The 21,320-nt window shown below is 39.3% G+C and overlaps 1 protein-coding gene across 1 annotated transcript in view; it reads left to right on the forward strand.

Annotated features, from left to right (window-relative positions):
- The window catches only part of PKHD1 (PKHD1 ciliary IPT domain containing fibrocystin/polyductin), a 414,612-nt gene that overhangs the window by 236,417 nt on the left and 156,875 nt on the right, over window positions 1-21,320 (forward strand). The window contains exon 52 of the mRNA XM_070418435.1: window positions 336-464. Coding sequence (XP_070274536.1) covers window positions 336-464 — 129 coding nt within the window. The remainder of the gene's footprint in view (window positions 1-335; window positions 465-21,320) is intronic.

The following is a 21,320-nucleotide window of genomic DNA, read 5'->3' on the forward strand; positions in this document are numbered from 1 at the left end:
ATAAGCCATTATTATTTTTTGATTTTTCTTTCTATATTTGCCCTTTTCAATTGTTTTATGATAAGCTCATATAATAATTATAATAAGGCAAAACACAACCATTTAATAACAAAAGTAGATTATATTTTTCCTAGAAGTGGAGTTAATCAATGGAGTGAATAATTACTTGCTTTGTATCTGATAAAAGTTTTGTTGGAAGGTTATGAAATTTTAAAAAGCAGCCACTTCTGGAGGTGAAAATATCAACAGCATTCTAAAGTAATAATAGAATTTGCAAGTTATCATAGTGAATCAGATTTTCAGTTACTCTTTACTACTTCCCTCTTGTTTTCTAGCTACTACCTCTGTGCCTGAATCAGCTTTAAAATGGTCCCTCCCTGAAGCATGGACAGGCATTGAAGAGGGCTGGGGAGGATACAACCAGACCATCCCAGGCCCTGGGGATGACGTCCTGATTTTACCAAGTGAGTAAAAACAGTCCATGAATCAATCACTGGCAGACTGAACCAGGCCAATCTAGTTGGGGATTATCTGTCATTTAAGTTTATTGTAGGACACAGTGGAGAATGTGGAAATAAGTAGGCACTTATAAGTGAAATCTGGAAAAAATAGCCCAGCCAACCTTCATTAAAGGTAAAATAAGTAATCACAATGCCAAGAGGACTTAAAATTTTAGACTAACTAGGTAATTTTTTTTACATGTTAGAGAACAGATTTACACCTTTTGCTTGAAAGGCAGAGTACATGGAAATAAACAATTTTTAAAATGGCTTTTAATATTTTGCCTGTGTGAAGCTTTTCCAGATAGGACTGAGAAAAAAATGACAAATAAGCCCTTCTGTTGCCATGATTTTCCAAAGATGCTAGAAAAGGAACAGTTTAATAAAATAGAAAAACAAAATATCTATCTATCATCTATCCATCTGTCTATCTAGAACTTCCTCCCTGTGTACTAACAGATAGGAGAAAGATGATTCCTCAGTTATACTGAAACACATACCACACTTAAAAAATTCATTTTTTCTATATAGATAGTTTTTGAAACTCCCAGAAAGTCTCTCCAGCCTGAGAAAATACTTTTAAGGGGAAAAAATATATTTCCCCTAAAAGATCTAACTACATTTATGGTTTGAACTTAAATAAATACTGCACAAAAGAAGATTGGTACTGGAAGGTGAACATCTGGTCATCTGTGAAGTAATAATGGTAATATTAAGCATTTGTTGACAACTAACAACATGGAGTTATTCTTCACATATTAACTAATTTAATCCCCATAATAACTCTGTGATATCAGTAACATTATTAACCCCATTCTTACTGACAGAGAAACAGAGGCCAGGGCAGTTAAGAAATTGCTCAGGGTCACACAGTTGGAGGTTTAGCAGAGTCAAAATTTTAACCCAGACTGTTTTACTCTGAGTCCATATTCTTAGCCAATCAAGTGCATTCTTCCTCTAAAAAGTCTAAGAATATGGGTGGTGAGGGTCTGGGGGAGGGGGGGACTGGAGTGGGCTGGAAGAGGTTAATGGGGAGAAAGGGGGGACTTATGTAATACTTTCAACAATAAAGATTAAAAAAATAAAATATAAAGTCTAAGAGTAAACAAAAGAGAGTAGTTGAGTTCTTTGTTTTATTGATGACAAAAAATGAAGGCAGAAAAAAATAGAGTAATATACAATTAAGAAGAGAGAGAAAAACAAAAACAAAATATACTATCTTCTGGGTAGTGGTGGTGTGCCTATAATTGCATAGAGACTTGAGGGGCTGGAGGGAGTGGGCTGATCAATAGGAACTTGAATCATCAACTCCCTATCTTCCACTTCTCTCCATGGAGGATGTAACTTTTTGAGTAAACAAGCTCATGAGTCATTCCTATACGAAAAGGAAAAATCTGTTCTGTCTCAGCCATCTCTTTGATGAATCTGGCCAGCGGATTGGCCCTGGGCTATGGTTTTTCCCACTGAGCAAGCTGTTTCTCCCACCCTGTGCGGAAGCAAGAGAAGCTTTTGAAGGTTGCCAAGCTTTTAATATCCTTTGGGACCTTTATGCTGAGTGAGGAACAATCTTAGCTATCTTGTTTGGCATTGCAATTGACTGTATCCATGTGTGTCCTGGCCGCCTAGAACCTCTGGCATTCTCCAGCATCCTCATTCTTTTGTTCATGGTCAGCTAATGAGATGGACCTGAATTCTCCATAAGATTGCTTTTAAATAGCACAAATCAGTGCTTTGGAAAAAGGTGGGTGGGGGCATAGTCACTGGATGCATAGAGCATCTCTCGTCCTTTAGTATTATTGTGAGAACCAGAGGAGTTAAGACTTTTAAAACATGTAGTTATTGTTTATTATTTATACTTTTCAAATGTAAAGATAAGTAAATGAAAACTGATATGTAATATATAATAAAGGAAGTCCTTACTCTTTTCCTGTTGCCCCTCTCTTCTAATAAGCCCTCTTTGAACTCCAGCAAATCATCTTTTAGTGGCCAGCATTTTAATTCATTGTTCCGTTCAGTTTTGAGCCTTACATAGGAGCTGTTCTGGCTAATTTTTCTCTACTTATTTTTGGCAAACCTTGACATTCTGACCTCTGATGGAACTTCGGGTTTAATTTACCTCCTCTTTCTATTTGTGGTGTGTATTCTTAACCTTTTCCTGGCTCCCCTGGTTTCTTTCATTCCTAGTCTTCTTTGAATCAAGTACAATTTGTTCACCCACATCTGGCACAAAATAGACATTCAGTAAGTATTGCTTGAATAAAGTGCACACGTCAATGCTGTCATCCATAATTGAATACCAGAAATAAACCTTTGAGTTTGACATAGTACAACTATACAATTTTACAGGTCAGTGGAAAATAATGTCTTCTCCTTTGAACAGATTCCTAATAACTAAGATTTTTACCATGATGATAACTGCCACTATTAACTTGAGTGCTTGATGTGTGCCACACACTGTGCTGTGTGATCCGCATATATTTCCTCAATTAAGTCTCACAACTACTTTATGCGAGGATGCTGTTTTTACCCTCCTTTGATAGATGAGAAATCTGGGACACAGAGAGATTAAGTAACTTGCGCAAGTTTCATCCAGCTATTCAGTAAAGAGGCCGGGGCAGGAAATCAGACAGTTTGATTCCAATGCCCTAACTCTTTATCATGTCATTTTTTAAAAACTCCACATCCCCGCCTGCTATGCTTCAGTCACATCAGACTACATTTTTTTCTGAATTCATATTTCTCTGCTGGCTGCTCACATTGTTCCCTTCATGCGGAATTAAACCGAAGAGAACTTCATTATTTACTCTACTCGAGGATTTCAATCTTACCACATCCCCAGTAGGTGCACAACCCATAGGAAAACTGGAGAAACTTCCCAAAGAAGTATCTGATGTAACGAGCCATTGGTAAAAGCACTTGCTGTGCATCTGGTAGCAAATGTAGCTGTAATTCAAGGTCACACTCCTTTCCAATTCAGTTTAACCAACATTCACTGAGCACTCACGGTGTTCAAGGCACTGGACCAGGTGCTCTTGATCTGAGGCTCCAAAGGCAAATCAGATACAGCCATGACCTCAAAGCAGCGAGTGACCTCAGCTGGGTTAATAAGACACATGATACATAACAATATAGCAAATAGCTGCAATCAAAGCAGACGTGTTTAGAATCACAGTCGTGGTGGAAGAGAGGCATTCGAAGTGGCCCTTGGAAGGTGGGATAACGGTCTGAGGGACAGTCTGAGACACCAGGCCAGTGGTTCTCAACCTTCTGACCCTTTAAATACAGTTCCTTATGTTGCGACCCAACCATAAAATTATTTTCGTTGCTACTTCATAACTGTAATGTTGCTACTGTTAGGAATCGTAATGTAAATATCTGATATGCAGGATGGTCTTAGGCGACCCCTGTGAAAGGGTCGTTCGACCACCAAAGGGGTCGCGACCCACAGGTTGAGAACCACTGCACCAGGGCCTATTGGGGAGGTAGCGAGGCTTCAGGAGACAAGGAGGGCTGTCCACGAGGGTAAACCTGGGTCTGCATTTGGATTCTGACATTTACCAACAGCGTGATATTGGATAAATTTTAAACCTTTCTGACCTTCATCTATAACATGAGGGCCATAATTAACACATCATAACATTGAGCAGGGTGTTGGCAGTAATGGAATTATGGATGAAAGCTGTGATTTTTAATGTATCAGGGGCTCCTTTCCTTCATTTTTTTCCATCTGGCTGCCCCTCTTGGCCTCTGCTATTAGCGACACTTCGTATTTGCTTTCCAATGGCTTATTATTTAATTTTCACAATATCTTTGGGAGCTAAATAGGTAATAACTATTATTACAGTAAAAACCCATTTTTACATAATATGATTTTAATGGAACTGCTGATTTTATAAAATGAAAGTGACTGGTAAAGAAGATTTAAGTGATACTTTTGAACCCCTAATATAATTTTATGGTGTTTTGTGTATTTTAACTCATTAATAAAGAAAATGGGTAGAACATTCCCATTATTTTTCAAATAGAATAGCATAATTTTTTTCAATAAAATTCTTAGGGTAAATTGCCTGTTTCCATTCTCTGGGAAATCTATTTTATGGAATGACCTCAGACCCATCCTATTTCATAAAAATAGGACTTTACTGTACTAATAAAAGATATCACTATCTTAAGCATGGCACCGTTTTCCTTTGAAGCATTCTGTCTTTATAGACATTGGATTTAAAAAATATAAACGGCCAGGGAGATAATGGGGGGAAAGGGGACATATGTAATACTTTAAACAACAAAGAATTTATATATATATAACATCAATGATAGAAACATCAATGATTAGAGAGAATCATTGATTGCGTGCCTCCTACACGCCCCTCAGTGGGGATTGAGCTCGCAACCCGGGCATGTGCATTGACCGGGAATTGAACTGTGACCTCCTGGTTCAGAGGTTGACACTCAACCACTGGACCACACCAGCCAGGCAGACTACTGGATTTTGAAAGAGCTGTAAATTCTTCTCAGTGGTATTATATGGAGTAAGCTGAGGTAACCAGGAAGAATTTGCTCCCGTAGTTTAGTTTTTGATAACTGAGCTTCATACAAACAAGTGTGTCTGATTGTCTTTCCCTCCTAAATATTGGGAGGATTGATCTAAATGCATCCTAAGTCATCTTACAAAGCCGAAACGAAATTTTCAAGTTTGAAAGCCTCCAACCTTCACAAGAATAGCTGGTCAATGGGTAAAATGATCCTGCTAGCTTATACTTTCAGTTTTATCCTGAGCTTATCTAACAGGATCTGTGTAAGATCCCTCCCTACCCCCATGCTCTCTCTCTCAGAGAGTTGCAGCCACAACAGAATGACACTCTTTTCACACAGGGCAGACTTAATGAAAGGAAAATGTGTTATAATTTCAAATGATCGGGTTCTATTTTGAAGGGTACAGATATGATATCATATAGCCTCCAGCGTGTATGTGTGTTAGAATTCCCTGTGTTCCTTTTTTTAAAAAAAATTACTTTGAACTGTCCTTATTTGAAAATGAATGAGAGAGTCCTGTTTTTCTTTTATAATAGTTCTTCTGTTTGTTCTGATTTTCAATACTCGGGTACTTTAAATAGCAAAGAGGTTCATCAAAGTCATGTGATGTTCAAAGATGGCAATATTTAACGCATTTCCTTGTGAAGTCCCAAGGCATTAAGGTTGGTGATATAAGGTAAGATGATCATCAATCAGGAAGTAATTTTTGGGGGGAAGGAATTTCTACAGATATAGCATTATTAGCTTGATTTAATTTTTTTAATAGCCTGAGATGATAACTAATTTAGGGTAAGATACACATAATGCATAAATTTAGGTCTGCAACATCAATTAGAAACCAAGTATTATAAATATTAGTGTTCTCTGTAGCTTAAGTAGTTTTCAAAATTTCTGGTCTTGATCCATTTAAATAGGACAGAAAAGTCATACAAACCATCACCCCATTTATTCTGATTTACTATTAAGTGATATGGGGGAGACATTTAAGCTTGAGTTACTGGGGTCCTTTGGATGATGCCTGATAGCAGAATGGTTACTGTTGGTAGGTGTGTTCTGGAAATCTTTCACTACTTAACAAACTGTCTAGAAACTTAACAGTTTGAAACATACAAATATTTTATTTTTTTCACAATTTTGTGGGGTAGGGCTAGGCTTGGATATTCTTATTGAGATCCTCCACGAATTGCAGTCCAGGAGACTTGGGTGGAAGCTGCATGCCTTCTGGGCCAGCTTAGTTGCATCAGAATATCCTAACCATCACATTCTCTTGGTCAAGCAAGGCACTAAAGCCAGCTCAGATACAAAGGAGGAAAATTAGGCTCCACTCTCAATGGGAAGAACAGCAAAGAACTTGCAGCTGTCTTTAATCTACCACTACGTATGTGTTTATGTGTGTGAGTGTGTGTGCACACATGTAATTAAGAGCAGATGTACTTGACAATTCAAAAGGTTTGAGTGTTTCAGGGTTTCATAAATTTGTTCTGTCTTCCCTCTCTGGGCAGACATTAGATTCTATTGACTTACACGAGTCAGAAATTGAAGAATACCAGGAGACAGACTGGTCAAAGGATTTTAGTTTCTTTATTCTTTAATACCTATAATGCTTGGTGTTATTGTATTGCCTCTTAACTGCCTGAAAATGGGATTCTTAAGCCCTCCAAACATAATTAAGCCCCCCGTCTGGGGTTGCTCACTCTGAAATGGGGTAGATGACAGTGTTTGGGCTGCAACCTGTGCCCAAATCTCTCCATCTGTGACCAGAAGAAGCCTGTTATGGGAGAAAAGAGTCTGGTGGGAGAAGGGGAGGAATGGAGCACAAATGTTTAGAGCAATTTTGTTTCTTTTGGGGGACAATAGTCAATATTTTCTTTAATGTTATATAGGATATAAATGGGAAAGTTTGTTTTAAAGTGTTTATAGGGAAGAACAGACAAATACGATTAAGAGATACTTTTGACACAGAAACTTTAACCAACATTATTATCAAATAAAAATAAACAAATAAAAAGAAAATCTGAAACCAAAGATCAAAGGATATTTAGATACTGTATAAATCTCCTCCCTTTTAGGCAGTTTCTTAGAGGGAAAACAGACCTCTGTGAACTTTGCCTAATGGTAAGGGGTGTTAAGGCCATGTCCTTCCCACAAGAAGGAAAAACCAGTCTCTCAGGCACCATGGAGCAGGTACTTCTACAGACTGCAAATATACGGGGAGCTTACTATCCTAGTATAAAGCTAGCTAAGTATAAAATCCTTTGCAATGTGGAGTCCTTTGATGAACTGAATAATCATCTAGTAATTTGTTTTATTTTGGGGTGTTTTTACATACATATATTTATGTAAATTATAGATACACAGCTGCTAGGGAACCTAGTGGCTCTCTAGTCCAACTAACATGAACTAAGGTAATGCAAGTGTTTTAGAAAATGTAACATGCTATGAAATGCATTAACATTATTGCCATATATTTGCCATGTTTTGTACCATGAACAAGAGCAAAATTTTTCTCCTTGTTTTCAACCGAAGATTGCCTCTTAAAATATATAGGAAGGAATATTTTCTTTATTTGTTGTTTTAGATTTATGTCCCTGAAATAGAATTACATCTGTGAGACACACTTGGAGACTGGGGAGGTCCTTCTAGTTGCAATGAGCATGACGCAAGTGACTTCTTATAAGTTAATAGCAGTATGACCCTAACTACTGACCAAGGCCTGTGGCAGAATACCCTTGCCAGGGTGGGTAACCATGAATTTGAATCTCTAAATATATATATCCCATAAAATTGTTTCAGTTAAAATAATAGCAGAGATTTTTATTTTCTATAAATGACAAAAGGAACATATTTTAAAAATATATTAAAATAGGTTATACCCTTTCTCAAATCTCAATTTGTCACTCTGCTTGTCTCAATCATGGTGTTTGTTGTTTGTTTCTGGGCTAATTAGAACTCACTTAGACTCTTCTCTTGAGACCCAAAGTCATGGTGGTCCTGACACATTTTATGGCTTGCTAATTTGCTGGAACTAATTAGAGTTTTTACTCTAATTCAGTGGTTTTCCAAATCCTTTTATGTCATCACTCACCTGAGAAACATACTCACTGTGATAGTCTATTAGTATTATAGCAATTTTTTAGGAGGGGGCATATTTCCCCAGGATTCGCAGGTCATAATTTGGGTTGGAAGCAGATACTGGCAAGTGTGAAATAAGAGACCCATCCCATAGATTATTTTGGAACTTAGCCCCACCTATAAAGAATCACCACTTTTCTAACTTTCCAGACTTCTGACTCCAGCATCCCAGAAGTATGACCCTTCTGGGCACTGGTGTACTAGCCCCTACAGGAGCCTAACAGTATACATGTGAAACACGTATGGTGCTTTCTTCAGTGCAATAGGTGCAGCTCCTTTGCTGCTATAACAGTTTCTTTCTCCTGCATAACCTTTGCACACTTCCATGCACAGTTTAAAACTACTTTTTAAAGGAACTATGCATTGTTTTCCTCAGGACTTTTAAATGTAGTTAGGCCTTAACAGCATAAACTTCCAGCTTCATAGTAGCAATAAGTAGATTGGTGGTTGCTATGGAAAAATATAAATATCTATCACAAACTTGATAGAAAATCAGAATTGGCAGGACTTGGCATTTTATTAATTGTAAGGGGTAAAGAGAATGAGGCTGAAAGATGACAGGACGTTTGTGTGTGAATGAATGAGTAGGAATGTCATCAGTAGAAACAGAGGATGCAGGGGAAGGAATAGTCTAACAGGGAGGATAATAAACTCCATGACAGGTATACACTACGTTTCCTGTGCTGATGCCTGGAAGGTAACAGGAGGTGTGGAGCAGGAGTTGGGAGGGGAAGCCAGTCAGGAGTCTGGATTTAGATTTGGTAATCCTCAGCAAGTTGACTAAGTAAGCCTTGGGGATTGACCCAGGTTAGAGCCTACATGAGAACCATCACAGAGAGATATGGGGAGAGGGTAGGAGATTACATCTTGGAGGAAATTCTAATTTAAGTGGCTGGAAGAGAAACCAGGGTAAGAGCAATCATGAAACCAGGAGGAGAATAAGAACAACAGAAGGTGGAAAGGAGGAAAACCAAGATGGTGGAGGTGGGTAGCAGTAAATGTTCCAAGGAGGACTAGGAAGACAGTAATTTAGAAATTGTCTGGAAATAAACTGTGTACTCTCTGGAGGCTCCTACACATCAAATGCAAAATGTAATGCTTGCTTTGCCTTACAGTTCCACACATCTGCATTGGATCTTTAGAAAAACCCTTGTGGGGAATAATGTCTTCAAGGATTCCGGTATCTTTGTTAAAATTAAAAGCAATTACTCCCTGATGAGACGGCAGCACTTCTAGAAGGGCACTCTCAACCAGGATGCCATTCTAGAAGAGATTAATGCCTAATATCAACATCCCCAAAATAAATATCTTCTTGTTGTATTGATCCCTTTAGTATTATGAAGTGGCCTTCCTTATCTCTTGTTATGGCCTTCACTTTGAGGTCTATTTTGTCCGATATAAGTATTGCTACCCCAGCTTTCTTTTCCTTTCCATTTGCCTGAAAGATATTTTTCCATCCCTTCACTTTCAGTCTGTGTGAGTCCCTTCTAATGAGGTGGGTCTCTTGTAGACAGCAGATGTATGGGTCATGTTTTTTTATCCATTCAGCCACTCGATGTCTTTTGGTTGGAGCATTTAGTCCGTTTACGTTTAAAGTTATTATTGAAAGGTACTTGTTTGTAGCCATTTCTTTTTTTGTGTGGCTGTTTTCTTTCTGAGCTTTTTATTTCTTCTTTTTACACCAGTCCCTTTAGCATTTCTTGCATTGCTGCTGGCTTGGTGGTGATAAACCCCCTTAGCCTTTTTTTGTCTGTGAAGCTTCTTATTTCCCCTTCAATTTTGAATGATAGCCTTGCTGGATAGAGTATTCTTGGATTCAGTCCTTTGCTTTGCATCACTTTGTAAATTTCCGTCCATTCTTTTCTGGCCTGATGTGTTTCTGTTGAGAAATCATTTGATAATCTAATGGGAGATCCCTTGTATGTAACTTTCTGTCTCTCTCTTGCAGCCTGTAAGATTCTCTCTTTGTCCTGAACATTTGCCATGGTAATTATGATGTGTCTTGGTGTGGGTCTTTTCAGGTTCACCTTGTTTGGGACTCTCTGTGCTTGTGTGACTTTTTTCTTCCCCACCTCAGGGAAGTTTTCTGATATTATTTCTTCGAGTAGGTTTTCTAATCCTTGTTCCTCTTTCTGTTGTTCTGGCACCCCTATTATTCGTATGTTGTTTCGTTTCATGTTGTCCCAAAGCTCCCTTAGGCTCTCCTCCTGTCTTTTAATTTTTTTCTCCAATTGCAGTACAGTTTGGGTGTGTTTTGCTTCCTTGTCTTCTAATTCACTAATTTGGTCCTCCGCTTCTCCTAGTCTACTGTTGGTGCTTTCAATGGTGTTTTTTATTGCAGCTATATTGCTCTTCATTTCTTGTTGGGTCTTGCATAAGTTATTGATTTTTTCATCTGTTTCTTCTTGCTTCTTGCATAAGTAGTTTATTTTTTCATCTGTTTCTTCTTGCTTTTTGCATATGTTGTTGATTTTTTCCTCCATCTGGTTTATGCACGCTAGGACCCTTATTCTGAATTCTTTTTCTGTCATGTTGCATGCCTCTGTCTCACTTAGCTGCTTTTCTGGCGAGTTCTCCTTTTCTTTCCTTTGGGGGTTTCTTTGCCTATCCATGTTTGATCTCACTGACATATCTAGATGTTGAGTCGTTCAGTGGCTGCTCCCTGGGTGGCAGTGGCTCCTTGGGCTGTGGTTGCTCCTTGGGTGGTTGCGGTAGCAGCTGCTCCTCAGTTGGCAGCAGCTCCTCTGGTGGGTGCTGTTCACAGCTGTGGTGGCTCTTCTGGCTAGTGGGGGGAGGCTTCACGTACAGCTGCTGTTCCTCAGACAGAGGGTGTGGTGATCAAGAGGCTGCTGTTGCTTGGATCTGCGGTACCAGAGTGAGGGGAGGCGCAGTGGCTGTGCTAAGCCAGGTCCACGGAGTCCGTCCCATGCGCCAACTCTGGAAGCTGTGGCCCCGCCGAGTTCCTGAGCGAGCGGCACAGGCTCTGGGGTGCCCGGCAGCAGGCTCCAGGGCCGGAGCTGCGGGCCCTCCCACCCGCTGCCTGGAGTTGGAAAGGACGGAGCCTGGAATGTGCGGAATGAGGGCTGGTACGAGATGTGCGCCCCCAAAATAAATATCAATGGACACTGTTAAGTGTTCTAAATTCAGAGGCTCATATGATAGGTTAATTACAATAGAAGTGGTCAATTTGTACAGCTCAATCAGTTTGGGAAAATAGAAGAGATTATATTCTCGAAGATGTCACTGTCATTTTCTAAAGAGATACAGTATTACAAAAATGTAAAACATCACAATCAATATTTTTAAAACAGATTTAGAGAATGGTGTGTAATTATTATAATAAGTTCAGTTCTGGAAGTAAGAACTGAAGGTTATATTTAAAATAAGCAGCACTAATCCATCCGAGTACATTGTTTGAGTCCTTTCAACTTTGAAATACTGAAACCAGCATCCATTGATATGTATGTTGATATTAGGGACTAACCTCTTTGTTAAAGTCATAGTAAAAAGAGTGACCAACTTCTCTGGTTTATCCAGGACTGAGGGGTTTCCTGAGACACAGGACTTTTAGTGATAAAACCTACAAAATATATGGCAAGCCAGGATGAGTTAGCCACCCTACTAAGAAATCACTTTTAAAGTTCTTACCAACCCCGTATTCTATGGTGTGAATTGCTACAAATTTGCTGAGAATTAATGAAAAATGTCATTGCCTTAAATGCATAAACTTATATTTTACCTAGTTTTCTTCCCTCAAGAAATTTGTCTCATGGAATTAACATTCTTTGAGGAGACACAGGCATTTCTTACAAAAGGAGGGAACCGAGTGATTGCATATGTATTTTGCCCTCCTGGTTGGGGCCGGGGAAGTATGAGCTAAGTAAGAAACAGCTGCTCTTGGGGCCCTTAATATAAGCTGGCCATTTTCACTTGCTATAATTGAATTATTTAGCTCATTTTCTCTATACTTTATGGTCTGTTTTCTATATAGATATTTTTGGAATGTAGAATTAAATAATTCATGATTTCCCAATTATTGTATTAGCTGCCATTTCTTGAGTTGATTATACTTTCTTGAGGGAGCACTTTGAGTCTCTTTGTATGCAGAGCTTTAAAGATAAGAAGTTTGCCCATGAGCAGCTGATCAGAGGTGAAGCCAGCCAGCAGGGGAAGAAATAGCATAGGTGGCTCACTGTCAATCCTTTAGTCACCACACTTTTATACAATCCAGGGGTTCTTAACTTCTCATGCCCTAGGTCTGTGTAGCAGTCTGGTGAAGCCTAGACCCACACTCAGAATAATATTTTTGAATACATAAAAATAAAATAGAAGTATAAAAGGAACCAGTACTTTGATCAAAATATTAAAAATAAAAATTTTTTTTGTTATTCCTCACCAGAGGATATTTTTCCATTGATTTTTTAGAGAGGGTAGAAGGGAGAGGGAGAGATACATCAATTGGTTGCCTCCTACACGCACCTCAACCAGGGCCGGGAAACCTGCAATCAAGGTACATGCCCTTGACTGGAATCGAATCCAAGACCCTTCAGTCCACAGGCTGAAGCTCTAACCACTGAGCGACTGGCTAGGGCAAAAATAAATTTTTGTATAATAATACATGTGCTTCATTATTAGAGCATTAAATAACACTGTCTAGTGCTGGTTCTAATTACCATCATAATTTAAATGATGTTGTAGATATTCTTCTAAAGGTGCTGCCAAAAATGTCTTTCCTCCCTGTAAACGTAGGCTGTTCCTTCCCTGGAGAAGTGGCGGGCGCACTCTCTTCTCTATGAATCTGGGCTGGCCTTAGTGACTTGCTTGACCTATAAAATTTGGAGAAGTGATGTTCTGGGACTTCCAGGGCTAGGTCACAATAACTCTTGCTTGCATAAGAAGACCTTTTGGCCTGGATGTCTTATTTGCTATTGGGATATTCCCTTTGGGACAGAGCCCTCAGGCTATGGGAATCTCATATTACATGGAGAAGCCACATTTTTAAGCTCTAGCTAGTAGCCAACATCAATTTCCAGCCATGTAAGCGATCTATCTTGGACATCCTGGCCAGTTGGGCTCAGTACAGGCATATCTCATTTTATTGTTATTTGCCTTATTGCACTTCACAGATGTTGCATTTTTAAAAAAATTTTTTAATAAAAAGAAGGCAAGATCCTCCACCAGCAAAAATATTGTGACTTGCTTTATTGCAACAATTAGGTAAGATTAGGTCTTCTGTGAATAATAAACACCTGAAAAGGTTTATATTCTCCTTTGTATGTCAATTTCACGGTATCAGGGACTTGGACTCCATTTATCCCCTTGTGCACCATGTGCTGTTTCCATTCCTAATTCTCTGTGGTCCACTGTGTCTGTTGGAGCTCGGGCCACTGTGACCACATTCTAGGCAGGAGGGAGTAGAAAGGATTCTTCCTGTATGCCCCACATAGCACCTCTCCTTACTTCTTTTTTTGGTGTTTTTTAAATATATTTTTTAAATTTTTTACAGAGAGGAAGCGAGAGGGATAGAGACCTAGAAACACTGATGAGCGAGAAACATAGATCAGCTGCCTCCTGCACCCCCCTTACTGGGGATGTGCCCACAACCAAGGTACATGCCCTTGACCGGAATCAAACCTGGGATCCTTCAGTCCGCAGGCCGACGCTCTATCAACTGAGCCAAACCAGTTAGGGCTCTCCTTACTTCTTATTGACCAAAATGTAGCTGAAAGGCCATATCTAACTGGAAAGGAGGCTGGGAAATGTAGTATTCTGGCTGGGTGACGCTGTACCATATTTAGCTAAAAATGGAAGTTTTTGTTACTAAGGAAGGAGAGAAAAAATGCTGAGAGGCAAACGTAGTCTCTGCCACAGCTCTCTCATTCTTTAGTGGAGGAAAATGGTCCCCAAAAAGGAGGACCAAGAAGGAGCTCAGAGACAGCACAGATTCAGATCCAGACCTCCACATTTCTGCGTCTCTCTAGTTCATCACAGAATCCCTACTTAACCATGTGGGGGGATAAAAATAGAGCCTTTCAAAGGCTGTGATATACGGGGTCATGGTGATATACACAGATAACACCATCATAAAATATATTTTAAGAGAAAGGTAGGAACATATTTCTTAGAGGTATAGCCCCACACTTGGAAATTAATAGCACTTGCTTAACAAAACCTCTTCAGTGGAGAGGGACTGGCTTTGCTGTGTAGACATTATTTAGACCAGAACTCCATTAGGCTGCGATGCTCTCCAGGGCCTGCTCCGTGTCTAATAGCATCTCCTCGCTTTTCCTCATTTGTAACATCAGTGATGCTTTGCAAACCCCAAATCCCATCTGAAGCCATCTGTTTGCCTCACTTTCTTTACAATAGCTCACCTGATGGTAACTTAGTGTCTGGATAAAAAAATCATTGCTCTTACCTAGATTGAGTTCGGGGTTTTGTCTGCTTTAACAACAGTGGGCTAACCGCACTTCTCAGTGGGGAGATGGTGTCTGCAGAGTCCATGCAGGGGGTTAGCACAAAGGCACTGTTCCAGGGCTGGCCAGGCTGTGCTCAGCAGTGCACGTGGCAGGCATGGCTCTGCTGGTTTCTAGTCCATTACTGGTACCAAAGAGAACTTCTCATCTCTATGCTCCCAGTGTTCAATATAGCTTCAGGACAGAGAAGATGCTCTTTGTGTATTTGTTGAATTGTGTGAGTGGGTGAGGGAGTAGATGAATGAATGTATGAATGTTGTATCGTATGGAAAGCTAATTAAATTCTAGCTCCTCTCTTTCAATCCTATTGATGGTGCAATTGCTGGACCCGTGATAGATCAGCAGGAATATTGTTGTTGGCGCAGTGAGGTCAGACGCCTTGGGGTTGCTGCTCTGGGGGCGTGGCTCTAGTTCTGAATCAGAGCATTGGTGCTGACAAACCAGGCCCCTTCCCTGTCCCCGCAGCCCACCCTAGGGGAGGAGATAATGTGTGGAAGCACTTTCTTTTAGAGAGATCTAGGAGAACGTGTGTGGAGAGCAGTCTCCTCTCACAGGTTCAGGTGTTTGTGATTCCAATCCTCACCACACTGGCAGTGTTTACTAAAATCCTGGGGAAAGGGAAGTGGGCATGATCCCATGATGGCACAAATCTTATAAATAGGATTTAAACTTAACAAGATGTAAATACAGACACATACCTTTAATGCACAACTGTTTCCAGATTGCTGACTCCTAAATCCTCCTGAGGAACCACTGGACAACTAGCTCTTAGAAATGCAATTCTGTTTCTGAGGTCCCCGAGTTCTGCTAATATGGGAGAGCAGAGGCTGTCCCGGGAGCCCCATGACTCCCCCTCACTCCTCAGCTGAAATATCCTGCCTGTACTACTCTGACTTCACCCAGCTTGTTTTTCTTGTATTATAAAGGGGATCAAGAGCTTGCTTCATAATTAGTGTTTTCCTTAACCCTCATAATGACCCCAGGGAGTGGCGGGAAGGGTGCAAGTTGTCAATGAGTCATGATTTATTGCCTCATTCTCTTATAGCTACATAGCAATGAACGGGACTTGAGCATGTCATCACGATCCTTATCTAGTCTCCTTGTCTCTGTTATTTTTTTTATTTAGTTGAGTTGCTTTAATGAATGGCATATTGATCTTTCTCTGCATGCATATATTTACGAGTGAAGGGGATGTGGATCTAGGTATTTGTTACCTGTCTAATCCAGTGGCATCCAAAATGGGGTAAGAAAGATAATCCCTTGAAGAGCAGATAATGTTAGAACCTTTATTTTTATTTACTTTTAGCGTATTCTTTGAAAGTTTTTTCTTTGTCTATGTTTTATTATGTAGATAATATTTATTACATTAATATTGTGGTGTGCATATGTAATTTATCAATAAATTTATATGTAAATAACATCGAGAATATATGACTAAAATGCTAGTCATCTAGAGAAGAAATATTTGGCATTTATTTGAATTGTAATACCACATTAGTGTTTATAAGTCAAAAAAGTATTTGCTAGTGAAATATATACTATATAGGCTACACATCAGTCTATATGTATATGGCTTATATAAGTTTCTTAAATTGACTGGAAAAATATAAAATTAGAAAATTAACTTCAAGAACCTATTTTAATTTGAAAAATAGGTTAATCTTTATGTAAACCTGAAGAACCTTATATTCAAAAGCAGCAAGTTTTAATTGTCTAAAGGCCTTGGTCTTGTGTATCATTGCTGTATAATATTTCAGGGACTTCCCAACACTTTCAGAGAACTTTTCATCTCTGTGAGTTAAATCTCAAACTTATTAGTTTGGACCTCAGAGTCCTTTGTGATGTGGCCTCACTATTCACCACTTCCCTGTGCTTCTCACTCCCCAATCACACTCATCTACTGACTGTTCTTGGAAGGAATCAACTATTGGTCCTGCTCAGTCATTTATAGTTTCTATTCTCTCTGTTTAACTATAACTTTCCCCAACTCTCTCGCCCCTTTCCCATCCTAACACTCTCTTCTAGTTACTCCTTTTCATCCTTTAACACTCAATTTAGTGTCACCTCTTCCAGAAAGTGTCCGAGAATTTCATTTGATGTAATTTCCCTTCCCCTGTGCTCCTGCAACACTTTAGGCATATTTTTATTATATACCTTTATTCTGTGATTATTACTTACTTGGATATCACCTTAAGCAGAGGCCATACTTTATCTGGCTTTTTATATCCCCCATGGACAGCACAGGATTTGGCATGTTACAGATACTCAGTGAATGCTAGGGCCAGTGAATGAAAGAATGAGGTGCAGGCACTGTCCCATCAGTCCCTGCTAAAGTAAATCTAGGGATTTGGGGAACCTAAGGAAGAGATGCCACTGCCATGCTGAGAGTTTAGGCAAACAAGGGAGGGGTGCAGGATGGTGAGTCCTAGGGACCTTAGCAACTGACCAGGAGGTGCTCGTTTAGTTGGGGAGCTCTGGTGATCTGGGACTCATTCAACACCAGCATTTATTGAGAATCCCTGGGCCAGAAACTTAGTCTTTGTGGGCTGTGATTCCCACAGGTAAGATGGTACTCTATACAAGAGAGAGCGGGCTCATTCTTTTCCTTAATGGAGTTCTCTGAACTCTAGTATTCCCAGTAGGTGCCTTTCATTTCCCTTCTCCCCTGTTGAGCTGGTGGCCTTACATTCAAGCTACTCTCCCACACAGCTTGCCTCCTCCTTCCTCCCTGCACCTTCCACCTGAGCGGTTGATGGGCCTCCTGTGGATCAGCACCTGAGGAACGGATGGGCCTGGTGTAGCTTCCCAATCAGGAGTTTAGAGCTCTCCCGGGATTTACTGCCTTCCCAGCCTGCAGGCCTCCCATGGCTTAGCATCTAGAGTTGACACACCTCCTGTGGTTTTAGCTAGCAAGCAGCTTGAGGATCTTCTGTTTGCTGTGAAATGGTTTCAGAGGTTACCTTTTCTCATTTGCATAGTGTGGATGCACCTGTTTTTGTTTTCTTTTTGGAGAAACTATCAAAGGAAGTGTGTAAACGAGAAAATATTGGTGCCTCCTTAGAGCTATGACATTGGCTACTGCGAAGGGGCCCAGGTTTTGCTGTTTGTAAGAGTTAAGGACTAAGTCATAGTACTGATGAGGAAATTATCGGTAGCTGAGGGAATAGGAGACGTGCAGTAAGCCTTTTAGGCTCCCAGAGTATTACCTGGTGTGATATCTTTAATATCTTATGAGTCTGAATAAATTAAAAAGACTTCTCATACTTCTTAAAATATTTTATTCATTTGCAAGTGTAAGTTGAGAGAAGGTTTTGGGCACAGCAAGCTGACCCTGTAGCTCAAGAGGAAAGAAAAGGAAATAGTTAAAGGATTTTAAACTGCTAAAGAAGACTTTTGCATTTTTCTAGGAAAGCAGCAGTTTGCATGAAAATCACAGCTTTTATACATTAACTATGGTTGAGTCTCTCCCCAAAAGCAGTGTAAGAAATGTGACCCGAGACCTCATACCACCCAGACCTCTGGCTCTGCTCACTTCTTCCCCAGGGAGAAGGAGCACTAGGACCACAGGGGCATGTAGCTTCCTCCCAAGGATTTTCAGGTAACAAAGAGAATGGGGAGACGGGTAGGTAGTCAGAAAATAGAAGATATCGATAACTTAGTTTTTGCTCAGTTTAATTCTCACTCAGAGAGAAAAATTTAACCATGACTTTTATAAACTCTACTATTTTAGTATTTCTCTTTTCCCATCCTCATCCCATCATGGCTTATCCCAGACAAACCCAAATTACATCACATTAATAAGGACCATGCCAGAATTTTAGCACCAAGTGCTGAACTTGCCCTTTCAAGACCCCAGATTATTTTAATATTCTTGGTCAGAGAGGCTGAGTTATAAGCAGAAAGCATAAAATAGTTTCTGTAGGAAATGATCTAGAAAATAGCAGAGGTATTCAAATTTCATTTTTTGATGTGACAGATTGAACATAGATTTCTCATTTAATGATAGTAACAATAATTATAATATAGTATTAATAGTAGCATTACTAGTCATAATATGCCCATTAATGTAAGAGAATATGAATTCTGTTTTTTAAAAAATGTGCCAGGCATTGTGTTATTTTTATTTTATCTCACTAAATTATCATAAAAATGCTGTGACATTGGCACTGTATTTTACACACAAGAAAACCAAGATTGAGAGTAGAAATTCTTAAACTTTAGTGCATGCATAAGAACCAACTGAGATAATTTTTAAACACTAGTGATCTGCATTTTGAAACTACTCTGCAGTTAGTACTGAAGTAGGGTGTCCATGGGACCATGATTTCGAAAAAATTTGGCTTAGAGTAACGCATACTTGGAGATCATAGAGCTCCTTGGCAAGGAGGCATAATTTAGACTCACGAGTCTGACTCCAGAGCCCTTCCATGCTTCTGATGTGCCAGGCACTGCAGTACTTTCATATGTAGTATTTTACCTAAGTTTTACTATCACTTTCATGAAGTATTTTGCACTTGGGGAACAGAAACCCAGAGAAGCTAAGTAGTTTTTCCAAAGAATATCTTATTTGGGATTCAAACTTAGATTTGTCGGAATTCTAATCTGGTGAGCATTCTATTGCACCAAACTGCTTCTTGGGCAAATACTGGTAGTAATAGATGAATTAGCCAATGTGTTTGCCCTGCACTAATTCTTTGTCAGGCATCTGTGAATGGAGCCTGGAGAGGATGGGGACTCAGTTGAGAGGCAATTGGAACTACAAAACTACTTAGACCAGCCGTGGGCAAACTACGGCCCGCGGGCCGGATCCGGCCCGTTTCAAATGAATAAAACTAAAAAAAAAAAGACCGTACCCTTTTATGTAATGATGTTTACTTTGAATTTATATTAGTTCACACAAACACTCCATCCATGCTTTTGTTCCGGCCCTCCGGTCCAGTTTAAGAACCCATTGTGGCCCTCGAGTCAAAAAGTTTGCCCACCCCTGACTTAGACCCTGGATATAAGTGGAGTGTAGGCAGGTGAGGCATCAGCAGGCTTCTGGCCATTAGGGAGTTAGGAGCAAATGAGGGCACTGGGTTCTCAGGGATGGATGGGCACTGGAAGGAAGGAAGAAACATATACTGTCTTCTTTACTTTAAAACATTGCCTTTGCCTTTGGTTATTTTGGTATCGGAAGCAAATACTAAAAGACTCAGATCTACTTCTTTCTTCCTCCAAAAATTCACCTGGTAAATCCCACAAAAATATTTACTTCTCTTGTTTTATTTAGTTTCTTTGGCATATGTCATTATTTGATAGAAACTTGATAATATTTTCTAAATAAATGAACAGATGGAAGAATAGATTTATTAGTTAAGGATAATGCTTTTCTCTATGTACTACACTTTTCTAGGGGGTTTCTAGGCACCCTGGATTAAAAGAGGGATTAAAAAGATGGGGATTTCCGTATCTCTTCCAAGCAATATAGAAATATTTTAGAGTATTGGGACTTTTGACAGATATTGTAAAATCTGGATAATATTATTGAGAAACTTACAATTGGGAATAAAAATTCTAGGAACCTTCATGGTCTGTAGTACAGTATTTGAATTCAAGCAGAGAGGGACTTATTTTGGAAACCCTAAGCAATAACTTTTTGCATTGAATAAATATAATTTATTGGAATTTAAAAGAAGTTCTCAAGGCTTTGGAAATTTTAAAAATATGTAATGATGGAAATGTTGAGAACACTGAAAACCTTTACAGAACTAATTTTTGAATTTATATAGAATATTATCACTTTATGAATTTAGAAGTTTTAAAATATAGATTAGTTTGCTCCAAAAATTATAAGTTTTGATGCAACACATTGATATGTAGAATAGAGGTTATTTATTCAATATTTACTAGTCAGGTATTCCAAACTTTTTCTTAAGCATCAATTATGCATGTATACCATACTGTACATAATGTTTAAGGAATTTAACAATTCTTCTTTCTGTTAGAAGAAACAACTGAAAAGATTGAGAAAAAAATAATAATATTAAAGCATCTCCTAGTGCAGTGGTCGGCAAACTCATTAGTCAACAGAGCCAAATATCAACAGTACAACGATTGAAATTTCTTTTGAGAGTCAAATTTTTTAAACTTAAACTATATAGGTAGGTACATTGTTATTAACTTAATTAGGGTACTCCTAAGGCTTAGGAAGAGCCACACTCAAGGGGCCAAAGAGCCGCATGTGGCTCAAGAGCCGCAGTTTGCCGACCACGGTCCTCGTGGGATTACTGGGTCATATAGTAGTTCTACTTTTCATATTTTTAGGAACTTTCATACTGTTTATTACAGTGGCTGCAACAATCCACATTCCTACCAACAGTGTACCAGGGTTCCCTTTCCTCTGCATCCTTTGCAAACACTTGGGTTTTTGTTTTGTTTTTGGTAAAAGTCACACTAACAGGTGTGAGATGATACCTTATTGTGGTATTGCTTTGCATGTCCCTAAATGATTGGTGATGATTTACATCTTTTCACATACCTGTTGTCCATTTCTATGTCTTCTTTGGAGAAATGGGTTTTCAGTTCCTTTGCCTATTTTCAAATTGAGTGGTTGCCAGGGGCTGGGAGGAGGAGATAATAGGAAAATGTGGTGAAAAGGTACAAAGTTAGGTTATGCAAGATGAATAAATTCTAG

This window comes from Myotis yumanensis, unplaced genomic scaffold (assembly GCF_028538775.1).
Source record: "Myotis yumanensis isolate MYYU_CA2020_CCGP unplaced genomic scaffold, mMyoYum1.0.hap1 SCAF_6, whole genome shotgun sequence".
NCBI lineage: Eukaryota > Metazoa > Chordata > Mammalia > Chiroptera > Vespertilionidae > Myotis > Myotis yumanensis.